Source organism: Bos mutus, chromosome 29, assembly GCF_027580195.1.
Source record: "Bos mutus isolate GX-2022 chromosome 29, NWIPB_WYAK_1.1, whole genome shotgun sequence".
Taxonomy (NCBI): domain Eukaryota; kingdom Metazoa; phylum Chordata; class Mammalia; order Artiodactyla; family Bovidae; genus Bos; species Bos mutus.
The window spans coordinates 16,461,416-16,475,086 of NC_091645.1; the positions used below are offsets into that span (position 1 = coordinate 16,461,416).

At 47.1% G+C, this 13,671-nt stretch overlaps 1 protein-coding gene across 4 annotated transcripts in view; it reads left to right on the forward strand.

Moving 5' to 3' along the window:
* TENM4 (teneurin transmembrane protein 4) overlaps positions 1–13,671 on the forward strand; it is an 855,551-nt gene that overhangs the window by 693,509 nt on the left and 148,371 nt on the right. For all 4 annotated transcript variants that reach the window (XM_070365001.1, XM_070365000.1, XM_070365002.1 and 1 more), the window contains one exon: positions 4,411–4,611. In XM_070365001.1, the coding sequence (XP_070221102.1) occupies positions 4,411–4,611 (201 nt within the window). The remainder of the gene's footprint in view (positions 1–4,410; positions 4,612–13,671) is intronic.

A 13,671-nucleotide genomic window follows, 5' to 3' on the forward strand; every position in this document is an offset into this window, starting at 1 on the left:
TGGGGATATAATAAGTAGTCCCCTCTCAAAGCATCATTTCCCCTAAAATGAGAGAACATAATGGGCCCGTGTTAAAAGAACAGGGAGCGGGAAGGGATTAGTGTCTGGAAAGCATCCGTCTCCTCTGAGAGACAGGCTGTCTGCGCTCCCCAAGTGTGACTGGAGATCCTGATTCAGACCTATTAACTTTGATGCGGATTACCTCGGGCTGTCTGAGCTCATCCAGGGGCCTGGTTCCCTTGAACAAAGGCGTTGGCTTTCTCATCCTGATGACGCTGACCTTCGTCTGCTTCCCCTTTTCATTTTCATCCCTTGAGGCGAAGACGCTGTGAAGGAAAGAGAAACAAAGAAGAGATCCCTCCTGAAACGTGGGGCCATCCCACCCTGGGTCCCACGGTGTCCAATGGGTCAAGGAAGAGAAGTTGTCCTTCTGATCAGCCAGCCCTGGGCAGCGCCCTGGAGGGCCAGGTCACTTACAGAGAGATAGAAGTTATTTAGCAATTTGATTTACATTACTGTTTGAAAAGAAGGGTTTTCACTCCTGGTCTCTGTTCTGAGAAGGGCCATCTGGTCCTGATTCCTCTTATTTCTGTTTCTCTGCTAAAGCATCCTTGCAGATTCCTTGTGTTTCGAGTGGGGGTTTCCTGGGCCTTCGTCCGATCCCCCAATCCCCTGTCTGTTCTAATAGGTTTCACTGTGTTTATAAAACATCAGCTAACAAGCTGACTTCTTTCGCTCTCTCCTTCTTTCTTTTGAAGTTTATCGTCCCATTATTTTTTTTAAAAAAGCCTGAACTGCACCGAGAGGATGCTTAGAGGGGCCTGGGGGAAGGGCAGAGGGGCCTGACCTCAACATTTTACTGTGAAAAGTGAGCCACTGTGTTTCGGGTCCTGAAGTGCCTCGGGTAGCTTGTGTGGCCACTGAAGCGTGGAACATTTAGGGAAAAGAGCTGTGTTTGTGGCCTGGCCATGCAGGCCCCATCATCTCATTAGTAAGCCAAGCATCTGCCAGAAATTTTGGCTTGAATGGCAAGCTCTGCAAAGGGGAAAACAAAATATGACTGCTTGGCTCCTCTTCTAAGAAGAAACTAAGTTAGACTGTCTTCTGCCCAGAGCCAAGCCCACCTCCCTGCCAGCTTCTCCCGTATTTCTTCATCTCCCCGACCCCAAGCCTGCTGATCTTCCCATGTTATACCCAGCATCCTACCAAATAAATAGTATTGGGGAAAGTATCCCAGTGTGATGGAGAGAGATCATTTTAATTCCATCCTAAGGTTCCTGCTTCCCTAGAGACCCCAGACAGGGTACACAGATGCACAGTCAACGTGGGACCTTCGGCAGAGAGTCACTGTGGCATAGATAACCACCCTGGCTTTGGGCCCGTGTTCTGGCAGGAACCTCAGTCAGTTCAGCCAAGGTTTCCTGGAGCTGCTATGCCCCCTTGGTGCAGGCCTCCTTAGAACTGCTTTGCGGTGCTCCACACTTGCTTTACCAAGCTGACCTCCCGAAGCAATGATTAATTGATGATGAATTGCCTGGAGGTAGCCCCTCATCAGTTCTTTCTGCTCTTTTCTTCCCTGCCTGGACCAGCTTCTGAGAACTTCGGATTCACTTTGCTGGTTCCTGGGTCCCCATCAAACTTATTATGTCTGAGAAACAGGACCGTGACGCCAAGGGCCTCTTGCTGAACTTGGCACCCTCTCGGCTTGCTCCACTAACATTGCAGATTTATAGATTCGACCTCAAGGGCGCCTCAGAGACAGCTTCAACCCCACGCTGGGGTCCGGGCACTCACAGAACGGGAAATACCTTTACAGGTCTCGGGATAGGAACTGCTGAGTCATTTCCCGTCAAACTGGAAAATTCTCTGGGTCTGGGGAATTATCCTAGCAGCCTAATGGGCCAGAATAATCCTTCTGAGGTCCTGGGATCTGAGGCAGGTCATGAAAATTTATCACTGCTATTATTTTTATCATTTTTAATTAACAGAAACTGCAGCAGGTCATGTGTAAACCATTATTAAGTGGTGTCCAGAGACTGCAAGAGAAGGGATTCTTTGCCTTCCTGTGGCTTTATTAATTCTCCACTTTGCCCCTTTCTTTCATTGTTTCGTTTTCTTTTGACTTCTATTTTTAACCATTTTGTGTGCTTGTGTCTGTATTCATGCGTTACATGTATTTTGGAACCAGTAAGATTGCAAAGGAAATAGCAAGAGATTTGTACCAGGAAAGAATGCTTCAAATTTAAATTCCTCCACTTAACCACTGTGTAATCTTGGACAAGTCATTTAACCTCTCTGTGCTTCAGTTTCCTCATCTGTGACACGAGGGTAACAGTGGTATCTACCTCAAAAGGTTGTTGTTAGGGTTAAATCAGACAATGTATATAAAAGGTTTAATAGTATGATATAGCATAGAAGAGACACTCAACACTAATTACTGTTGTTACTGTTGCTATTACTGTCGCCATGTTTTTAATCCCGTGGTTGCTCCAGACCTTTGATCTTCTTACCTATCACTCAAGTAGTTACACTGAGTGCCTTTAAAAACCCAGTGAAAGAGCTTTCTTAATAAGCTAGCCCTCAAAATGAACAACCTGTTCCCAGAATGCTGCTCTTCGTAAAGTCTCTGCCCACGTGTGTCTGTGACTCTAATATACTCCGGCTGATTTCCTGACTCTTGTGGAAAAGTCAGGTACATAGGGTTATAAAATTTCCCTTGATAGATGAAGTAAAAGCACATCTGAATTATAAATGAGTGCTAACCACCATCTGCCCAAGTCATGCTACTGAATGTCCTGGTAGAGTGGACAGGTAAATTCTTTGAAACAGTTTACAGTTTATACTGCCCTTTCAAAGCCTCAGTATCATTTGGTCTTCATAGCAACCTGAGAGGTAGGTAATTTTACCAAACCTGCTTTATGCATGGAAGCCCAAAGCAGATATGTGACACAGCCATAGTCATAGACCCATTTCCGTTTGTCTTGTGACCTTTGACCTTAGGACTTCAGAGGTCAAAGGCTACATTATTTCCTCTGCAGCATATGGCTTTCTCATGAGCCCTGTAAGGAAGAATCTGACTACATTCATAGAGGCAGCTCCATCAACACTCTTAACAACAGCTGCACAATGAGCCCCACCGCACTCCGGGACCTCACTCTCCCCTTCCACTTGCAAAACAGATAGAATCCCCTCCCTCCCTCTAGTGCACGGGTGATCTAACAGCTCTTTGGTTGACTAGAGAACACGGACCAGCCGTTAGCCAATTCTGTCTCATCTCTACTTCTTTTTGCACTTTTCACGTGCACTGGAGCCACATGCTAAGTTAGCCCCTAATATGCCTCTTCTTTTTTCTGTGAAATGCTTTGCGGAGGATTAATGGTCTCTGGTAACTTTGTGTAACTCCACAACTAAAGCTTTGGTTTAGGAAAATTAGTCCCAGGGGCAGGGCTACCACTGGATTCAGAATCAGACAGACGTGTCTTCAGATTCCGCTCTGGAAGTCCTCCTATAAATCATTTATCTCACTGAGAAAACGGAACCTGATGAGGTTTATGACGCATTTCCTAGCACACTGGCAAAGAGCAGGTAACTCGCAATATTCTCCTCCCTCCTTCCGGGGTGGGGAGGTCTCTTGAGACCGCTTAGGCCTTGCACCCTAAGAGCCCTGTGGGGAGTTGCTTGGTTTGAGCTACAGCTTTGTAGTTCCCCACCCGCCCCCCCTCCAACTTGAGGAGAAGCTAAACACAGCCGCTGTATGTAATGTTGAATAATCATTGAAATGTTTGCCTGGATGCACTTCCAGACAAATATGTGTGTGGGAAGTGAGGCTTGAAAGTTCGTCTCAATCACCAGAATCTGGGGAAGATGACACAAGCTAAGGGAATTTAAGTGCAAAATAAATTCTCATTTAAATTAAGGAATTTCTTTATTTTAGTCCCACATTCAAAGAAATAAAACTGCATCGTAATGTGGCAAACACAAATAGTTTGTTCTCTGATGACGTTTCAAGTGCCTCCCTTGTGTTTGGCGGTATTCTAGGAGGCGGAGCTACAGAAGGGAAGGAAACAAAGTCTTTCTCTCCAGTGTTGCAGTTGTTAGGGACATATATGTCTTCCTCTCTGCACCCACAAACCAAGAGGTGGGACTGTGTATCCGTATTTTTACAGGCATGGGAATTGAGACTCGGGAGATAAACAGTTGACCACTGGGTGGAGTCAAGAACCCAGGTCTACTGTTGCTAGAGTCATTTGCTTCACTGTTATCAAGTGTTATCAACACTTCCGTGGACATCTGGGTCCTTCTCCTTGATCGTGTGAAGCTGCTCCAGTGCAAAGCATAGCAGTTTGTTTAAAGAAGCCTCCAGCCTGGTCGGTCCAGTACTCACTAGTGCTGTCTCCCCACGTGTCACAGTGGACTGCATGGACCCCACGTGTTCGGGCCGAGGCGTCTGCGTGAGAGGCGAGTGCCACTGCTCTGTGGGCTGGGGAGGCACCAACTGCGAGACGCCCAGGGCCACCTGCCTGGACCAGTGTTCAGGCCACGGAACCTTCCTCCCAGACACCGGGCTTTGCAGCTGTGACCCAAGCTGGACTGGACACGACTGTTCTATTGGTAAGTGTGGGGGGAATAAGGCAGCAGCATGGATGGAGAGGGAGGAGGTTTCACTATGACCTGTGCACCTTTCAGTCCTGTTCAGGGCCCTGACCCTGACCTTGGTCATGCAGCGGGTGGTTACTCAAATCCCTGAATGCTTTCTTCTTGCTCTAAACTCCAGCCTCAACACTTCTACTCTTAGGTGAACAGAGGATTCATCCATCATATCTTCACACCATTCCTTTCATAGTGATGGCCTTGAAAGTCAAAGTGTCTCCCCTTAACCATGTTAGTTACAGTAGATGTGATTCACTGACTTCTCACCTTCACATCACAGAGGCAAGGCCATAGGGAACAGTGTACCTCCCTGAGTCCTGCAGGGATGGGCCTTTGGTTTCACCTCGTCCCAGGATGAAGTCCAGATTCAATATAATATTTAGGGCCCTCAGTGATATGGCCCCCACCTGTCTTTCTGATCAGATCCTCTACGAGACAGGAAGTTCCAGGAGGATAGCAAACATCTCTTACCCCTACATCCCCACAATTCAGCATACCCTTGGCCCACAGCAGCTGCCTGGTAAACACTGACGGATGAATGAATGACACACATGACTGAGTGCACGCTTTGTTGTGATATTTGGTTCACCCCAGAGTCTACACATGCAAAGTTTAAGGGATAATATGTTAGCACCCTCTGTTTCAGTTCAGTTCAGTTCAGTCGCTCAGTCGTGTCCGACTCTTTGCAACTCCTAAGAATTGCAGCACACCAGGCTTCCCTGTCCATCACTAACTCCCAGAGTTCACTCAAACTCACGTCCATCAAGTCAGTGATGCCATCCAGCCATCTCAGCCTCTGTCGTCCCCTTCTCCTCCTGCCCCCAATCCCTCCCAGCATCAGAGTCCTTTCCGATGAGTCAACTCTTTGCATGAGGTGGCCAAAGTGCTGGAGTTTCAGCTTTAGCATCAGTCTTTCCAGTGAACACCCAGGGCTGATCTCCTTTAGAATGGACTGGTTGGATTTTCTTTCAGTCCAAGGGACTCTCAAGAGTCTTCTCCAACACACAGTTCAAAAGCATCAATTCTCTGGCGCTCAGCTTTCTTCACAGTCCAGCTCTCACATCCTTATATGAACACTGGAAAAACCATAGCCTTGACTAGATGGACCTTTGTTGGCAAAGTAATGTCTCTGCTTTTCAATATGCTATGTAGGTTGGTCATAACTTTCCTTCCAAGCAGTAAGCATCTTTTAATTTCATGGCTGCAGTCACCACCTTCAGTGATTTTGGAGCCCAAAAAAATAAAGTCTGACACTGTTTCCACTGTTTCCTCATCTATTTCCCATGAAGTGATGGGACCTGATGCCATGATCTTAGATTTCTGAATGTTGAGCTTTAAGCCAACTTTTCCACTCTCCTCTTTGACTTTCATCAAGAGGCTTTTTAGTTCCTCTTCACTTTCTGCCATAAGGGTGGTGTCATCTGCATATCTGAGGTTATTGATATTTCTCCTGGCAATCTTGGTTCCAGCTTGTGCTTCTTCCAGCCCAGAGTTTCTCGTGATGTACTCTGCATATGAGTTAAATAAGCAGGGTGACAATATACAGCCTTGACGTACTCCTTTTCCTATTTGGACCCAGTCTGTTGTTCCATGTCCAGTTCTAACTGTTGCTTCCTGACCTGCATATATGTTTCTCAAGAGGCAGGTCAGGTGGTCTGGTATTCCCATCTCTCTCAGAATTTTCCAAAGTTTATTGTGATCCACACAGTCAAAGGCTTTGGCATAGTCAATAAAGCAGAAATAGATGTTTTTCTGGAATTCTCTTGCTTTTTCCATGATCCAGCAGATGTTGACAATTTGATCTCTGGTTCTTCTGCCTTTTCTAAAACCAGCTTGAACATCTGGAAGTTCACAGTTCACATATTGCTGAAGCCTGGCTTGGAGAATTTTGAGCATTGCTTTACTAGCGTGTGAGATGAGTGCAATTGTGCGGTAGTTTGAGCATTCTTTGGCATTGCCTTTCTTTGGGATTGGAATGAAAACTGACCTTTTCCAGTCCTGTGGCCACTGCTGAGTTTTCCAAATTTGCTGGCATACTGAGTGCAGCACTTTCACAGCATCATCTTTCAGGATTTGAAATAGCTCAACTGGAATTCCATCACCTCCACTAGCTTTGTTCGTAGTGATGCTTTCTAAGGCCCACTTGACTTATTTATACTCAAATGATTTAACTGAAATACACCCCATTGTTTTTAGTCATAGGTGTTCTAGATTTGTTAAAGAGTATATCATTACCTTTAATTATCTAGGTGAGAAGTTAGATTGAAGTTAGCTGTGGGTATTGATCAATTTCTTCACCCTAAATCACCTTCCCCACCACACCACACTGTTTAAACAAAGTGAAGGTCAGATCAGCTCATCATCTTGTGTACTAACACTTTTGGTAGTGGTCAGGAAAGATGGTTGACACCTTTGTAAAGATGAGATCCTGTGCAGCATTCAAGCCTTTGGGATACTTGGAGTTCCCTTTCCCCAGTGAATGGAGAACTGATGTTTAAAATGCAATCTAAGGGGCTTCCCAGGTGGCTCAGTGGTAAGGAATTCGCCTGCCAGTCTTAGAGCTACAGCAGTTGTGAGTTCCATCCCTGGGTCAGGAAGATGCCCTAAAGGAGGAAATGGCAACCCACTCTGGAATTCTTGACTGGAGAATCCCAAGGACAGTGGAGCCTGGCAGGCTATAGTCCATAGGGTCGCAAAGCATCAGACATGACTGAAGCGACTTAAGCACACTCACAGGCATATACACACATGCAATCTAATTTGGACTTTGTTTGCAAAGCTCATGTAAAGACATCACAAATGCAGATGCATGGAGTCTTAGGAATAATTCTTTTTATATAGCTCTGTTTATAGCAATATAATGAATGTTCCTCTTACAGCTACACTGGGTTGTATTGTTCATTATATGGCCACAGAGCTAATTTATGATAGAAATATAACCGTCCATGCATTGTTAATCCCCAGTGAAACTCCACGGCATCTGATGGAGGCAGGTTTAACTTTGAATGAGATCACTAAGGATTCTTTTTGTTGGCCCCTTAGAGGGAGAGAGAAGATCCCACTGAAAAGAACTTGAATACAGCTGTGGGGGCCCGTCTTCCTAAACTCTGTGCCTCCTGCTCCCCACCGCTGGTATCAAGTACAAGGCCTCCAATCTGAGGCATGGAGCTCCGTGTGCTAAGAGGAGTCCCCGAGTCTGACGGCCGTGAGTTCAAACACCGGCCCTTCTGCCTACTGGTTGTAACTTTGGGCAGGTGGCTTCACCCCTGCAAGCTGTAAAATGGGGATAACGAGAGTACCTACCTCGTGGGGTTAGTATTTGGGAAATCATTATTCAGAGGATTATTTAAGGTAATGCATACAAGCACTTAGCACATGATATTGGCTCAGTTAAGGTCAGCTATGTTACGGGTATGATTAAAACACGCGGTGGTGAGAGCCCTCGATATTAATGAGGCAAGATGAAATGTGGCCTTTCCGAAACGCGGATGACAGTTTCTAAATCTCTGACCTATAACTGACTAAAACAGTGTCATGATTGCCACGAGGCTGGGGATTTAAAAGATGACTTCAGATTTCCCTTCTTCCCTTGAAGTAGTGATAACAATTTGTTTGTTGAGTGCTTCACAGCATGCCAAGATCACTCTGTCTTTCTCTTTTTCACACACACACACCCCCCCATGGAAGCAGTAATAGCTGGTGAGGCAGAGTAAGGTGTGGTATGGTCCCCATCCTCACACTGAGGCTTAGCAACTTACGTGAGGCGCCCAGCGGGAGCTGGGAGTCCAAGCCCAGCCTGGCCCCTGCTGCCCAGCACCCCACACTGCTTCCCACGGCTGCCACTTCCTGACAGACGCTGGTTTGAAGGCTAGTGAAACTGATGTTGCCAGTGGTTCTCTCTCCCTTCTGTCCCAGCCGTACATGCCTGGGCTCCATCCTGGCTCTGCACATGGTAACTGCCTGACCTTAGCAAGGGACTTGACTTTTTTTTTTTTTCCTTTGACCATGCTGTGCAGCATGAGGGATCTGACCTGGGATCTCCCTGACCAGGGATCAAACCGGCACGTGCTACATTGGAAGTACAGAGTCTTAAGCAGTGGGCCGCTGGAAAAGGACTTGACATGCCTGTCGCTCCCTTAGAAAAGATGGAGATAGTACCATACCTGCCTCGGAGGACCATGTGGGGATGAAGCTGTGCAGTGCAGGCGCGCACAAGAACAGCGCCTGCAGAGGGGGCACTTCACGCCGCCGCCTCCCTCCCTTCCACCAGCACTTCCACTGAGTGGAAGCTGTTTGAAAACGATGGAGTTTGGGCCCTACAACTAAACAGGGCAGGCCTCACTAAGAGGATGCCCCATGACCGAGGGACTGCCTTTGTTGTGCTCAGGGAGTTGGCCACAGGGCCGTGAATAGGCACTGAACTTTGTTTCAAGGGACCTGGTCCCCCCTAGTTGAGTGGCTTCAGGAAGTCGCTTCACCTCCCTGACCCTAAGTTTCCTTTTAGGTAAATTACCTATGAGCTTATTGTACAGATTAAGTGAGAAAACGCAGGGCAAATGGTTAGCACATGGTTGGCACAACTCAGACCCCCGACAAGGGTAGCTCAAGTCACGCCATTTGTGTTATTTGCAAGGCCACATAGGCACTGCCCGGAGCCCTTCCGTCAGGAGCCGCAGGCCGGGAGACGCATCCTGAAGGACTGGCTCTAGGTGGTGGGGCTGGCAGAAGTGAGCCCCTGCTGTTTGGCCCCCCAAGGAAGGAGAACCCATCTTGTGCCTGAGATGAGTGTCTTGCCTGTTTGGCACAGAGAACAGGATTTAATGAAAGCAGCTTAAATCAACACGCCCTGCACTCAGCAACCAGCCTGTAGTGTAATGTGAGCTGACAAGTTTCCCAGCACTTCAGTTAGGTTTGTGGAAACAGTGAAGTCAGATTTTATACAAGTGTTTACTCAGGCCCCTGGGTTCTCAGCAGCTTGGCTTGCCATTTCATCTCAGAAATTCACCCTTAAATCCTGCCTCATTGCTGTGGTCTTCCCTCCTGACAAACCATATAAGATAACTGTTTAAATCGATCCCTGTGGCCTAGAAGAGCACAAGTTATATGTCCCAGCCCCTACCCCCAACACACCTCCGCCCTGAACTCTGGGCCCAGTGGGACTTCACTGCCTCAGTCTTTGGGAGCAGTTGTTCTGATGGTTGTGGCGATGATGGTGTTGATGGAGGTGTTAGTGGTGGTGATGGTGATGATGGTGTTGATGGAGGTGTTGGTGGTTATGGCAGTGGTTGTGATGGTGGTGATGGTGATGATGAGGATGGTAATGATGAGGTTAGTGATGATTATGTGATGATGATTCCTACTGCTATTGTGTTACAAATGGGAAAGAGCTGGAGAGAGGAAATGACTTGCTCAGAGTAACTCAGCTAATCCATGGCAGAGTTTGAGTTAAGTGTAGGCCCTCTAAGTCCTCAGCTCTTACGTCAAGCCTTATTTCTATCCAAAGAGGTTTCTTTGCAATTAATCTTGTCTTTTCCCCTGAGAAGCCACAGGATGAAGCATTAATTAAAGAGTCATTGGTTTACTAATGCTCACCATTTACCAGCTGCTGAATTAAGTGCTTTTCAACCATGATTTTGGTTAAGGTTCATAAGAACCCTCTGATGTCAGTGCAGTAGTTCCATTTTCCAGATAAGGAACCTAAAGCTCAGAACTGAGTTAAATTCCTTACCAGCACCCCCTCATTTGTAAGTGGTACGGTACAGATTCAACCCAGATCCGGCTCCAGGGCCTCTCCTAAGCTCCTCTGTGTGCTGAGAGATGTATTATACATGCGCCTCTCTTGCCAAACCGTCTGCCCTGTGAAGGCAAGGTCTGTGGTTCTCGCTTGTGCACAGCCTGACAGCCAATAGGTTCTAGTGCTTGCTGAATGAGTGACTCATGCAGGGAATTATCAAAGAAGAGTGAGGAGTTTCTTCTCAAGGCTCTGCCCAAGGAGATCCCAGCACACTACCAGCCAGACAGTCTAATCCCTTCGACGAGAGCTCCACCACCACCCCCACCCGCCGACCCCGCCAACACACACACATTACACTCGGCAAGGCTAAAATCAAGTCCCTGAGCCCCTTTTCACTTTCCAGACCTAGCTCACGTTCATCTCACTCATGTGCAGGGCCAGCCAGGCAGAACCCATCCTGGACAAGAATGGCATCATCTGACCTCCTTCCAGCCCTCTTCCCCAGGGAGCGGCCCTGCAGGGCTGGATGCCTCCTCAGCTTTGCATAAAGGGGTACAGTGAGCAGCCCCGCTGAGCAGAAGGGCTCCCTCCCTACCCTACCCCACCCCCAAGTGCTTTAGTTGGCTTTTCAGCCTCTTGGCTCAGAGCTGCTTCCTAAAAGGGGAGGAATTTAACCTCTTTTGAGATGGTCCTTGAAATTGGAAAAGCCTACCTTTCTTTCGGAGCCTAACAGCTCCTAAGGAAGATTTCAGGCTCTGCGGCATTTTCCAGAATATCATTTCCGATTCGATCCCTTAAACCCATCACTTGCCCCTTTGCCGGCTCTCCCTCGTGTCTTCCTTCCCCGACACCCCAGCCCAGTCATCTCAGTCCTCAGCCTCATAAATTCATTCCTCATTTCCACTGCTCTGTGGGCTCACTCCAATCTTGTCTTCCATAAATGACTTTTATTTGAGAGGGCCTTCTCGCTACATTTTATTCCTTTGGGTTGCTGGCTCATAGAAGCCGTACATGGCAGAGATTCGGATTGTAAAATGCTCATGCTGGTGGTTTATGATTCTTACCATTTCATTGCAATTGAGTTTCATAGAATAACAGGTGGGGATCTTTTAGAGATTCAGTGGTACGGATTTGGCGGTAGCATGTACACTCAGAAAGAATTGCATGGGATTTGGAGTGGGACCAAGCTAGATTTTTAAGATCCAGCTTATCCAAAGAATATGGCTAATGATACCTGCCTTTCAGGGCTGTTTTTCAAATTAGCTTTAATTTGTATATATAAAAAGCTGGCATGGTGGCTGGCACTCAGTGCTCAATAAATAAAGTATTAATGTATATTTTTAGAATGCATGATTAAAGCTAAATTAGCCAAATAGTCCTTTGACACTAACTGTTGAAGTCTGAGGAAAGTTTATATGCTGAAGGTTTGGAGCCAAACCTTGATTGGAGTCTATAGGACCTTGAACACCTCTCTTTCTCAGAAGCTTGGTTTCCTTGTGGTTTCTGAAACTGTCTACCCTCGGCTTCCCCCAGCCCCTGCCCCACTCTGATCATCAAGTCTAAACAAGGAGTCGCTAAGATGCCAACACATTTATCCCCAAACCCCAGCACAAGGGCGCCAGGGTGCTAGCATCGGGCTCTGCCTAGGGACTGGGCCGAGAGAGGAGCACAGCCCCCGCAGAGCATCCCAGCAGAGCTCCAATGGACGCCCACTGCTGAGAGGCACACTCGTCCGCTCCATCCTCTCGCGGCCCTTCCTGGCCTCCCTGAGTGCTGGGCCTCAAGGATCCGCACTCCTCAGGCCCTGCACTCGTGCTGGGCCTAGGCATCAAGGCTCAGCCTTCCTCAGGCCATTCAGGAGGCAGTACCTGGATATACGGCGTTAAGACCTCTGACCGACATGTGTGCGGCGGGGTTGGGGCACACAAGGGCAGGCATGTGCACCTGGGAAGGTCCTCCCCAAGATGGAGACTTGTAAGCCAGATGGCAGAGGGGACCGAAGCAGGGCTCCTGCTGGCAAATGAGAGGAGGCCTGTGCAGGCAGAGGGAGCAGCCTGTGCAGAAGCACAGACTGGTCCTTCCTCTCCTGACTGGAGACTAGGAGCCCTGGGGGTAGACGGTGAAGTGAGGCCAGAGAGGTAGGCAGGGTCCCATTCACGGAGTCCACTGAATGTCTTGCTGTGAATCTCAGTTTGAAAACTGTTTCAGTTCCCAATGAAGATTTTCCTTGCAGACTCCACGTCAAGACTCTTTCTCGAACTCTGTCAGTGCAACTTAGCCTAGGTCCTACTTCAACTCACAGGGACTTTCTAGAATTCAAACTCAGAGCCTCTGAGTTTCAAATTTCTTCTCTAATACTGTCCTCCCCTACCAAAAAGATAAGCAAAACAGAAAGCATAATTAATAACAATAGTGACCAGATAGATACAGATCAGAAAAGCTCTGTACCAAATTAAGTCACAGTCAACAGTAAAATAAGCCCAATGCTTTAAAAAAAAAATAAGCTGAAAGTAGCAACAGAGTTAAAAAAAAAACAAATAAAGCTCTAAACATAGCAGTTGCATTAGTGCTAAATTCTGAAAAAGGTAATTCAATTTTATTTACGAGGCAAACTATAATTACGTTTAGATTTGAGGGAACAGAATTTAATTCTTATTAATGACAGAAAGACTGAGTGAAATGCTTTAATGCCAGAGAAATTGTCTTCTGTTCATGGATGGGAGAGAAAATTAGATTCAGTGTTGAGCATTCTCCCCAGTTACAAGTCTCATTTGTGTAGCAGGAATTGTTCCCTCTCTGAGATGCATCAGCTTCTCAGCCTAGAAAGCACAGCACTGACATCCAATTAAACATCCAAAGGAAATGATCGGGCTGGGCTATTTCTGTATAGGTATGTTATAGGAGGGGAAACCCAAGGTTAGAATTTCACCCAAGGAATCATATCTGTTGAGGCTTGACATTTCCCGTGCCCCTTCCCAACAGTCTAAAATTGAAGTTCAGAATAGTAAATATTCAAGAGACTGCCAGTGAAGCAGAGAAAGCAGAGGGTATGTTGGAAGGAGGCAGAGAAGAGCCCACCAGTCGTCTGGGAAGTAGTGTGGATGCTGAGACACAAGGAGATGGTCGGTTCCTAAAATTTAACCAAAGACTGGGAAATTGGGCCCGAAGAGGTGTGCTGCTAAATACTGCCAGAGGTAAAGGTTGATAAACCGGAAGCTGGCAGCTTAGTAATTTAGTAGAATTTTTCCCAACAGCCCGGGAACATTTTTGTTCACAGTTGGAGCTCT